This window comes from Platalea leucorodia (assembly GCF_965183815.1).
Source record: "Platalea leucorodia genome assembly, chromosome: 6".
NCBI lineage: Eukaryota > Metazoa > Chordata > Aves > Pelecaniformes > Threskiornithidae > Platalea > Platalea leucorodia.
The window spans coordinates 38736321-38748586 of NC_138828.1; the positions used below are offsets into that span (position 1 = coordinate 38736321).

A 12266-nucleotide genomic window follows, 5' to 3' on the forward strand; every position below is an offset into this window, starting at 1 on the left:
CAGCCGGGCCGAGCGGGGGCTCCCACAGCTCCTGCCCTTTTCCCAAGCAAACTCGGGGTTTAATAAACTTTCCCCCGTCCCTTTCCCCAACGCCCCCCGCAGGCCCTCAGCGCGCCCCCGGCGCTCGGTCAGGCCGCCGCCGCGGGTGGGGCGGGGGCGGGCCGCGGGGCGGGCCCGGGCCTCAGCCAGGGGCGGCGCCCACCAGCCCGCCCGCCGCCACCATGAGCTGCGCCGCGCTGCTGGGGCTCCGGGGGCCGCGGCTCCTGGGGGCCGCCGCCCGCCCGCCCCGCTGGAGCAGGCGGCGCAGCGGCGGCTGCGAGCCCCCGGCGGGCGGAGCGGTGCGCATCGGCTGCGCCTCGGGCTTCTGGGGGGACACGGCGGCCGCAGGTAGGCGGCGGCGCGGGGCCGGCGGCTGCGGCTGGCCGCGGCGGCGGCGGGGGCACCCGGCCGCTGCGGCGGGGGCGGTCGCGGTCGCTGGGGCACCGAGGCCTGGCGAGGCAGCCGGGCGGGCGGCGGCTGCCAGCGCCGCAAACAGCTCCGTTGCGTAAGCGGCCGGGCCGGGCCGGGCCGGGGCTGCCGCCGCCGCCGCACGCCCGGGCGGGGCGGGCCGCCCTCAAGGCCGTCACCAAGGGCAGGGGCGGGGCGGCCCGGCTCGCCTCAGCCCTGCCCCGCGGCGGCCGGGCCGGGCCGGGCCCGCCGGGCAGCCGCGGGGCTGCGGCCGGGCCGGGCGGGGTGGGGGTACCGCGGTGCTAACGGCGGCTTCTCCCCCGCCCCGCCAGTGCCGCAGCTGCTCTACGGAGGGAAGCTGGATTTCCTCGTCTTCGATTATCTCTCCGAGATCACCATGTCGCTGCTGACGGCCGCCAAAGCCCGGTCTCCCGTGAGTAGCCGCCGGCAGCCGCTGCCCGGCCCCTGCCTGCCCGGCTTGGCGCCGGCGGGAGGGCCGGGCCGGGCCGGGCTGGGGGGGTGCAGCCCGGCGGTGAGGCGGGTGGGCTGCGCTGCCTCCCGAGCTTCTCCTCCGGCCCAGATCCCGCTCCGAGCCTGTTTAAAACATGTCAGGTTATGGGGACACGTTTGTTTTTGTATACTTCTTACTTGCATGTATGTACTTATTTTCATATATTCAGTTTCATCTAGTAAAAGCGTTCGTGTCCTTTCCTATAGCATTATCCAAACGTTTTGAGAGCTAGTTGTTCTTCTCTGTGTTCTCTTTTCTGTTAACCGAGAAAAGGGGTTGGGTTGACTTAACCGTAACAAATGGTTGCAGCTTTTCATTATTTCAGGTTTTAGGTTACACTCCGGATTTTGTCTCCGCTGCCATGGCTCCCTATATAAAAGACATTCACAGAAAAGGTATGCTACTCTTCGTGTGAATTTGTATGTTAATGAAATTCAGTTGCTTAGGTGAGTTTCATGTACTTATTGTTCCTCTAAACAGTGGTTTTGCACCACAGTGTTTTGCTGTCCTCTGGCAATAATGATTTAAACATTAGTAAGAATCCCATTGTAGTAGATGTGAAGTGCAGGTCTGATGGTGACATTTAAATTGGGTTAATTTGAAATGTTTGCTATAATTATGAATATATACATATATCTCCATGTGTTTTCTATTGTAGCTTTAATTTGTGAATGGAAGATTGTTTTACAGACCTTTGTTAAAACATGAGATCTAGATGTTTTCAATGCAATCTGAAAGTTTTTCAACATCCCCACATACTTCTAGAACATCACTTATTTTCTGATCGCTTTTTTCTGTTTACATTAGTATAGCTTCACAGCCTTCTGAGCTTGAGAGAAGAAAGGGAATTACTTCTAAGTACCCAATACCTTGCTAATACAGTCTGGAATTGATAGAGATAGATGCATATTTCTGCTAAAATGCAGTTGTTGGGAGAGCATGGATGCTCGAATGACTGGTGTCAGATACTGTTCCTGTAGGAGTTGTTTTGATATTGTCTGTCCACCTCATCATGCATGTCTTTTTGGTCACTTTCTCCTTCCATGCATAAAGGAAAGATGAGAAGTATCTATAACAACTATTTTTCTGTAAACAATTTTGCATTGGCTTATTCTGATCCTTTCACAGATTAAATAGCGTTCATATTTTAATGTGGTTGTAGTACTTTATTTGATTATATGTCTGACACCTTGCAAAGATGATACCTTTTTTGTGTTTCGGCATGCTTTAAGTTTTTAAAATACAAGTGATTGTTGACGCTGCTGAACTTAATTTGTCTTTTTTGTTTAGGTGTTCGTGTCATCAGTAATGCTGGTGGAATTAATCCACTTGCTTGTGCAGCTGCCCTTCAGGAGGTGGCAAAGAAAGCAGATGTTGATTTGAAAATAGCTGTTGTTACTGGAGATGACCTAATGAGTGAGGTATTTTACTTTCTCTTAAGGCTTAGTAGCACTGGGGAAATTATTTTAGTCTATATAGCATGAAGGTGGCATTTACTGTCCTGTAGGAACTTATTTTGTGTGTCTTTATGCAGTAGCCTTCTACCGTTAAAAGCATCTAAAATTGTTGCTTCATTTTCTTAATTTTTTATTTTATGCATGAAAACAATTCTTGGCACATCTTATGTTTCGTGTGTGATGCGGGTGAATTTTATAAGACTGTGGATCTGGTGTTTATCTTTTGTAAGCAAACTGTGAATCTGATCTAAAACCTGCTTGCTCTTCAGGAGAAGCCAGGATGTGCTGTTACTTACTGTTTCTGTCTAAACTAAATAATCCTGAGTGTTAAATTTCTTAAATTTAAATGTGGTGTAGTTACCATGTGTTCAAGCATTCATCCCTTCTAGCTGTTTTTAGTAGTTTACAAGCATTTCCTGTTATTTTGTTTACAGGTAGCTGTTTTCTGTTTTTAAGTAATTCATTTATGGCCAGTAAGGTAGTGTTAAGTGGGAGGATTGAAGTTTTAATGTTTAAAAAAACCCCTTGAAATCTAGAGATTAAATATATGCCTTTTTTTGACTTGAAGGATGACGCTTTATCTGTGAAGTCTGGTTCCGCAAAAAGCATTGGCCATACCTGAAAAGATACCGTGAAAACAATTTATACATTGATAGTGGTTAAGAGAGGATAGGTTTGCACTATGGTTAAATCTCTGCCTGTAACTTGGAAAATTATTTATCTGTGTAGGCTCTGTTACTCCTTGCATGCTATTGAATATGGATGATGGTCAAGTAAGATTCTTTGTTTGCAAATTACGTGCAGTGCTTGGACTTTTCTTTCAAGAAACTTCTGCCCTACTGAAATTCCTTTAGCATCAGCGGTCCAGAATTTCATTACTGGCACAACAGTGAAATGGTCATTATTTGAACTTGGTGTGGATGTTTCTGATCTGAAATGGATTATTTTCTATGTTCTTGTCAGTACATAACTAATAGGAACAAAAAAGAGATAGCTTTTACTGTTTACAGATGACTTTTACTGTTGATACCAAACATCATAAATTACACTAGGAGATGTTACTTGTAATTTGGAGGATTTCAATCCTTACCATAGAATACTAAATTCATTCAAAGTGGAAGGGTTTTTTTTCCACACTATAGATCCCCCCTGTAACTAGCACTAGACATTTGAGCCTATGCAGTCACTGGCCCCTGGATCCATTGGTTTCCCAAGCTGCCTAATGCATGGTCAAAAACACCCACCCCCCCACCTGCCTCTCTGGAAACACAAAGTATGCTAAGTATCACCTGGAGCTGCAGAATTGGCATTGTTTTCTGGCCATGCCACTGTTGCTGTTATGGCAGACCCATTTCTGTTCGCAGGGTTTGATTTATTCACTCCTACAGCAATTAAAGACAGCTCAAAAGCCTAGGGAATATACTAGTTCATTGTAGTTGATCATCTATGAACGAACTAACATTCGTTAAAGACTGACTTATTTTTCTGTGTGCTGGAAAACTATGGTTAAAAGTCTAGGGCTTTTAGCCATTCGACTGATTTATATTGTTGCTAATTTTAATGATTGTACTTTGCTTAGCATTGCTATGAAGTGGATCTGTTGTCTGAAACTAATAAAAGACTTACAGTAGATACTACAAAATACTTACAGATTTGGTGTTTTGTTCGTTTTCTAACAGAAAGAGAACCTAAAAGGAGCTGGTATCACTGATCTAGAGAGTGGCAAACAATTACCAGAGAGCATTCATAGCATGAATGTGTATCTTGGGTGAGTTATTTTAACAAGTTGTTTTTATTATGGAAAAATAATTTTAACACATTGACTAAATGAAATTATTTTGTTTTGTAAGTAGAACCACCTAGTATGTGAGGTTCATCTTTGCATTATTTAGGCAACCAGAAAAAAAAGTTTTGTTTGTAACTTGTAAATAAACTTTTAATTTAGAACCTTGCCAGTTGTGACTCCTTAGCATTACATCTCCTGTGAATCCTCAGGTTTTAGTTCAAGCCAAAATAGTTTTAGTTTAATTATAGCAATAGCAAAAGTCCTTTTCATATGCGGAGTATCCTGTTGCTGCATGGAGCAGTTGTTTAGGATGTTGTCACTAGCAAAGTGCAGCTGAGGAATTCAAGTACTGGGACATGCTCTGAGTGCTGTAGGTGGTTCCAATAGGCTGTGCTGCGTTGTGTGTCAGGCTTTGTACCATTGAAGTTTTGGAAGCTGGCGTTCCAGGACAGATCACTGTTTTGAAAGATCTCCCTTGCCTCATTTGTGATACTAAAGGCCTCCTGTAAATCTCTAAGTGCAGGTATTCTAGCTACCTGTTCGTGAACAGTCGGATTTTCATTGTCACCATCAACTTCAGATGAATCAATGTCAGTCACATCTATCGGGGGAAGGACTGAGAAGTGGGACAATGGTCAGGTGTTCCCAAAAGCCAGCATCTCTTCCAGTTGATGATCCTGGTGATCCTGTTTTTGCTTTTCCATCCTCTGTGTCTCATATATCATCCCTTCTGTATTTCTGTTCTGTGTATTTCTAAAGTGTGTGCATGCAGTCCCCCCTCTTTTACATTAATCTTTATAGGAAAAACTGCTGTGCTCTTTCTTTTACGATTATCATTGCACTTTCCAAAAATGTATTACTGGCAGATAGCAGGGTATGGCTGTACCTAGCACAGTATGTATTTTTTATCTGTAAAATAAGAACCTTTTGATAGATGAATCTTTTTAAATTAATCTTTAGTGTTTTCTGTTGTTGCTGGATTTTCTGTTTGTTAAACTTTGACTTGCAACATTGGCAGATCATGAGTAACTGTAAATGAAATCTAAGAAATAATGTTTAAGATTTGTAATTGTGAGAAAGTGTTCATTCCAATTCTGGTGATACATGATTTATTCACGAATAAAAAAAGCAATGCAAATCAAAGCAGAGAGGACAAAAGCAGGCTAGTATGAGCATGAGGCATTTTAAAAATCTCTGTTACCTCTGTCTCTGCTTCATTAACAGATGCTAGAACAGCAGACTCCTGGTTTTCTAGTAAAAGTGGTATTTTTTTATGGGCCCCTTAATCTCAGTTGCATTGAAATGTAAAGCTATTACCAGCCTCTTAAATTAGTTGTTTCATAAGTTACATTTTTCTTTGACAGCATCAGCAGTGGATGCTTATTTGGAAAGCAAATGATAAATTTATATATGCTTGTAAAACAAGTCAACATCAGAGTGTATTGGGAAAAATCTGTAAGTTCTATAGATAGTTCACTTCAGATTCCCTAAATCTGATGATTTTTACAGTTTGATTCTTGATTCAAGTGTGTAAACTCAATCTGAAAAATTTGCATTGGGGCATTGATCCTGAAGTGTTTTCTTCTGTCCGTCCTGATTTGGGCTATTAAGAGTTCTGTGGACTGAGTTCACATGCATTTTTGACAGTAACAGCCAAATGGCTTTGTTTACTGCTTTTTAAAGGTAGTTACACAGTTTTTCTATCAGTATCCTCTATGTATGTATGTAGAAACCCTATTTGTGCTTTTTACCTGTAACTGTTACTTAACACTATGCCCAGAGGTGTAAATTGTTCCTGTATGTTGTATATTTGCTTGTTGTTCTAGCTAGCATTCTTCGGTTCATGTAGCATTGGGGAAAAAAAGTACATACATACATTCTATGTTTACATCAGTAAGAAAACGTGTGCGTCTTCTAAATTAGCTCTTGACAAAAACAGGGCTAAGTCAACAGAAACTGCAGAAAAACACTGCTTTTGGTTTTGTTCTTGAAGGCTCATGGTTTACGTGGTTTGTGTTTTCAAACTGCCTGTTTAATGAAGAATAAAAAGATCCAGCAGACAGCATGTGTTTAGAACCCAGGAGCTGCACGCTGTGGTCAAAGCTTGCTCACTAAAGTGTATAAACTTGAGTGGTTCACCTGAGTGAATATTTTCAAGCCTGACTAATCTTGACTGGGCTGACTCTTACCTGACCAATCTGGAAAATCTGTTGCCTAAGTTTCTTCAAAAATAATGACTGCACAGTGCCCTTCTTGAAGTTGGTTGATACTGCAAGTTCTAAAAATGCTTCCAGAAATTGACCTGAAAGGTTTAAAATTGGAGAGCAAAGTCACCAGGCTTTTGCTGTGATGAATATTGGTCTTTATACACTCATCTACAAATTACATAAGAGTAATGAATCTCTGAAAAACACTTATTTTCTGTTACTGATAATAGAAGTGACCCTCTATGCACTATATTCAAGGCAGTTTCTATGAGCATCAAGTCAAGTGTTTCAATTATGTCCTTTAGGTACCAGAATTTGATAGGGTGTTCTGATGATTGCTTTTTAAAATATTCTTGTTGTATATACAAAATGATAAATTGGTTATTAAAGTCGATTTCGTTGATTTCCTATGGGATTTTAAAGTGATTTTTATCTGGTGTGTGGCAGGGAACTGATTTTTTTTAAATGATGCTTTAAAAAGTAAAAAGTACTTACTGCTGTGTTTTGTCATCTTTAGTGCAAGACCAATAAGCAGGGCTCTTGACCTTGGAGCCGATATTGTTGTGACGGGTAGATGTGTTGACAGTGGGATTGTATTAGGGCCACTCATTCATTCTGTAAGTACAAGTTAATTTCCATAGGATAATGAACATATGTGAATGAATATTCAGCAATCATTGTCAGAAAATTTTTACTCCTTATGGAAATGTAGATACTAAATTTAAAATAATGAACACCTTAATTTTTTGTTTTCCTTACATGCATGAAAAGTTGCTAGCTTTTACTTCTCCTAAACTTATAGCAGGGATATTTATGAACTTGTGTATCATGAAGCTGGAAAGCATTTTGGCGAAGTTAAGGAAGTCTTACCATGTTTCACCAGTATTTCACGCTCACTTTTTCCCCCCCCCCGCCTTCTTTAAAGTTTGGTGTGTAAGGTTAAGAAACAAGTATATTTTTGTTTACCACAGGGTGGCGATAGTAGAGCTCACTTCGGTTTGGGGCGGGGGGGGGGAGGCACATGAGGTGGTCTAAAACACTGGTGTTTTCCAATAGGTAAGCAGTTTTTATTTTAAGTAATTGAGTTTCAATGCAACGTTTCTCAAATTCCTTGAATTTCAACAAATTATACAAGCAGGATATGTGGTTTTCTGAAGTATTTTGAATAGGTTATACGTTTTTGTGAATGACCACACACTGTAAAATATGGAAGCTTTCTTTTGGTGCATATTTAAAAAAAAATACAAGGGTATGTGTTAGTGTCTAGTTACAAACATCCTTTCTAAAACTTCGTACTCTTCTGACTTCATGCACGTCAAACATTGCCTAATCTAGAATTAAACTTTTCCATTTATAATGGCCATTATGACTTGTTATTTTATTCCTAGCTGTTTACATTCTCAAAATAGCTATCAGTGTGTATTATCTACTCCAGAGAGACCGTATCTAATTTATTGAAAGGCTTTAGGGAGATTTCTGCTGAGTTCTAAATAAGAAACAATGAATATATTGCTTGCACTGTGTTGAACTTGGGAAGAATAATTTCTACTTAAACAGAAAACATACTTCCAGTTTTTAAGGATGATTGGAAGTGCTCCAGGAACCGATAATTTTCAAAAGCTGAAAAAACAGAGTGGTTTGTTTACATGACACAAAATAGGTGCTAGACTTTTAAAGCTCTGGGTTATGCAAATTTTGAATAATATGAATATTGCACTTACAGTTTTTTTTTAAGAGGGTGTGACTTTGAGAATTTATATTTGTTTGTATTAATAAGAGGAAAACTGAAATACATCAGAGGTCTTTTACTAACTTACTGTGTAGCAACTCAAATCCACGTACAGTGCCTGCCAATTATTGTTTTTCAGATTTCTGGAGTTAAGTAAAAATATATCCAATTCATTGTTACTCAAAGCAGTGAACATACTATGGGTAGTTTTCTGTACTGTATGAAACTTTTATATATGTAACATATTTGTATTTTTCTTCCAGTTTGGCTGGAATAGGGATGAATTTGACTTGCTAGCTGCGGGAAGGTAAATGATATAAGAAGAAATGGGTAAATTTATATTTCATATCATATAACGTCAGGATAATAGAACTTTTTAAGCACTTAGTGATTTTGTGTATTATTATTGAATTCATTTATTTGAATGTTTTTCTTAAGTTTTGGTTTGCCTTTTTTTTTTTTTTTTTTAATAAGGCTCACTTAATACTCTTGTTTGAAATTGAAATTATAGAAACTTCTTTCTGGAACCAACTTAAAATAACAAAATGCGGAGAGGGGTGAATGATTTTATTTAACAGCTTAACTTTTTCTTCCTGTCCATTTTGTGTTCAAGAGATGAAATCTTACAGTACAGACCAGTGATGCCCAGCTTTTTCTGTTTGGCCATCACTGTTGATGTTTGCGATGGTAGCAGGTTTTATCCTCAAAGACGCACAGAAGGAGATTCAGTCAGAGGTCAGCATCCTTGTATGGTTTTGCAGAAGCTCAGCGTCAGTACTCCCATTTACAAACCCTAGTTGTGAGTCCTAAGGTTAGGAATCTGATGCAGAAAGCGTAGGGTAAAATTCTCTCGCCTAATTTAACTTTCTGCATTATCTGACTGTTGAAGTCCATAAAAATGAGTGACTACTTAGATAACCTGAGTACACCTGGTAGTAGTATGCTTGGACCTCCTGTTGCTTGAGAATAAATGTGGAGAGAAACTACAGCTCCACTGAATTGGGGATGATAGAGAGATGAGGGTTTTCCTCATAATTCTATTAAGTGTTTATGGACTATCACAATCAAAGATTTGAAAATCGTAATACATAATCAATACATTCTGTCCTTCACATTGGAAGTGAGATTTTATAACTCTTGATTTAAAAATGGGCTTTGCGTATGTAGTTACACACCGTGCAGACTGCTAAGATACTGAATTCAGGTCAAGACTTCCTGAAATGACCAATGAAACTTTTTTTGGTGTCAGAAAATCTTTTAGGTGTTCATTTTTTTCAGGAAATAAATTTGATTCTTCATGAAAAAGTTCAACTCTTCTTATATTAATCTTTCAGAATCCTTTGTTATGTTTAATGCATAATTTATAAATGTACTAGATGCCTGTGGAGGAAAAAAAATAGCATGTTCTGTTATTTAACTTTATTTCCACTGTACTATTATATTTTAAAGCTGGATTTGTGAAACTTGATTTTACAGAATATTTAGTTATTTGAATGCCATTTTCCCAGCCTTGCAGGTCATCTCATTGAATGTGGTGCTCAATGTACAGGTGGAATATTCACTGACTGGCATGCGGTACCAGACTGGTAGGTAACCATGACATCACCATGTATGTTTGTAGTGGACCAAAAATGAGGTTTCCTGCTATATCTATTGTGAAAACTGCTGCTACTTTATTCTTTTGGGGGAGGCAATATGGGCCTGTTGATACTTTTCTGCCTTAATGTTACTCTTCTGCAAGGTCTATTCTCCCTATTTGCAGTTTTCCTTTCTGGTCAACTGGGGGCTTTCTTTGTTAACTTAAGAAGCAGATGATTTGAAACACATTTTAGCTCTTTGATGTTTTTTCTTTTAGATTATTTTCTCTGTTTCCTTTATCATCTGCTTTTTGGAAAGATGTGTTATTGGCTTTCATGTATGATTGCAATGGAAAAGACTATGCATATTTTGGATGCTGTTTCATCAGTCTTCAGTTAGATCAGAGTTGCCTACTGTTCAATCACAAATTTTATATCATTTGCTTTGGTAGGGATGAGTGTATGCCACAGTCCTCTCTGGCTGTATGGCCTGATCTCCGCAAATGTGTTGACCTGTCAGTCCTTTCAAAAAGTTGTGTGTGCCTTGTGTTCAGGCTTACTGAATTAGACTTTCACATAGGTAGGTCCTTCTGCCTGCTGAGAAGTACCACAAGGAAGGACTAACGTAGCCCGCTTTTGACCAACTTGTTTTTCAGAGTAGTTTAAAAGTAGTCAGGGAGTGTGTTTTGCATAGGATGAGTGATTCTGGCTGCAGTTTATTCCTGTTTTCCTTGGGATGAGAGGGAGGAACCTTATCCTGTGCTGTATACTGAGAATGGCAGTGCTTGCTTTACTTGATGGAGGAAAGGGCTGAAGAGCAGTGGGAGAGACGCAGGAGAGAAGAGTGGCTTTCACTGGGTGTGTTCCTGCTCCCAAGTTGACCCTGGGAAGGAGGCCACTGGGAGCTGCCTGTAGTCCAGGTGGGTGAACCAGCAGGACACTGTGCCCTGCAACCTGAAGAGCCGCTCTCCTGAGTTGGTTCCCTAGGACTGCCAAGCTTTTTTTTCCTACTTGTAGTGACCATTTCTGATTCAGAGCATAATCCTGAAAGAGATATTCTACTTTTCTGAGTTCTGAACACTGCTGATTTACAGGTGAAGGCCCATACGGCATTGAAAGAAACAGGGTCAGACATTTCTTTTCACCTGTTAGAAGGCTACTAGCCCTGAACAAACTGCACTCACTCTTCACTGTTGTGTTCAGTGGGAAATCAAATGAGAGGGTTTATAGTAATGACACTCTGTTCAGTTTGGAAATTTATAACTGCTAACCTTATTCCTATTCTGGTGTATCTCCTGATGATTTTATTATGCTGTATCATGAAATTTCTTAAAATCTTCTGTAACTGAGACTCCAAAAGACCTCGCTCTATAAAAGAATGAAAGAAAAAACATACTACTTTACTTATTAAAATGCTTAATAGTTCTTTATTTTTAAGGATTTTTCTGTGAGGAATGGCAGTTTGGTTTTAAAAAAAAAAAGTTTGAGTATATTAAGGTATGAGATACTGGAGTGGGGAGTAGCTAATTTTATGGACAAGTATATGTACATCTATTGTGTTTGCGTATAAAAATCGTATAACTGTGTCTAAAATCATAGTAGTCTTGTGGCTTAGAGCTGACTGGTGCTGACTTGAATCACTGCTAAAGAATGTAGAAGGTTAGCACTCAATACTGCTCTGTTACCTTGTCCCCATCGATCTGCACACATTGATCTGAACCATGCGTGATTATATCTGTGCTAATATAACAGTAATTTATTCACCTTCAGGTTAAATCTACTAAAGAATTAATCACGGTGCCTTAAAACTAGTGTTTTTGTTTGCAAATTGGAAAAGTCGGGCTGTATGATAAACTCCTAAAACTAGTCAAAATAAACCCAAAATAACGTGTGATCTTTAATTTTATATTTGGAGGAGCAGAGTAGAAGACCAACTGAAGCGGACCTGTGGTCCAGCACATCTGTTTCAGATACAGGGGGAAGGAGGAGGGGGAGGAGATTTACTTTGATTGATTTGCTGCTTCCCCCCGATAAATAGTTGTTTACTGTATTTAGGCCTAAATACATGAAGGGGAACTATTATGAAAGCTTTTGGGCTGCAGAAAAATGCATCTTCCATTTCATACTTTAGTAGTGACCTGTTGACTCCATAAGTTAAAGAAACTTGATGGGGTGGGGTTTTTGTTATTTAGACAGTCTGAATCCGTTTTCAATGCACACAGACAATGCATTGCATAATAACGCATAATAATAATATGATCATTCATAATTTCAATAATGACCAAAACATGCAATACCTGCTCCCACCAACATTGCTTATATTGCCAGTAGGTCAACAGAGCTCTGACAGAGTTTGCAGAAGTTACTTGACTATAGTCTATTAATGATTTCTCCCTCATTTAGAAAAGGTACATTTTTAGCAGTCTCCTGAAAGTAAGTGTGTGTAATTTAGATCTCAATAAATCATAGTGTCTATGATACATAAAGTTAAATCCAAACCAGCCCAACAAAGTCGGTAAATGTGGGGGGACGAAGCCAAGTCAAATCTCTGT

General features: G+C 40.1%; 1 protein-coding gene across 1 annotated transcript in view; it reads left to right on the top strand.

Moving 5' to 3' along the window:
* Nucleotides 1–221: 221 nt before the first annotated feature.
* LOC309592037 (uncharacterized protein) overlaps nucleotides 222–12266 on the top strand; it is a gene marked incomplete at its 5' end in the record, with an annotated part of 64306 nt that continues 52261 nt past the window's right edge. Inside the window, 8 exons of the mRNA XM_082315061.1 lie at nucleotides 222–387; nucleotides 780–880; nucleotides 1284–1353; nucleotides 2249–2379; nucleotides 4095–4183; nucleotides 6926–7025; nucleotides 8401–8444; nucleotides 9646–9723. Of these exons, the coding sequence (XP_082171187.1) occupies nucleotides 222–387; nucleotides 780–880; nucleotides 1284–1353; nucleotides 2249–2379; nucleotides 4095–4183; nucleotides 6926–7025; nucleotides 8401–8444; nucleotides 9646–9723 (779 nt within the window). The remainder of the gene's footprint in view (nucleotides 388–779; nucleotides 881–1283; nucleotides 1354–2248; nucleotides 2380–4094; nucleotides 4184–6925; nucleotides 7026–8400; nucleotides 8445–9645; nucleotides 9724–12266) is intronic.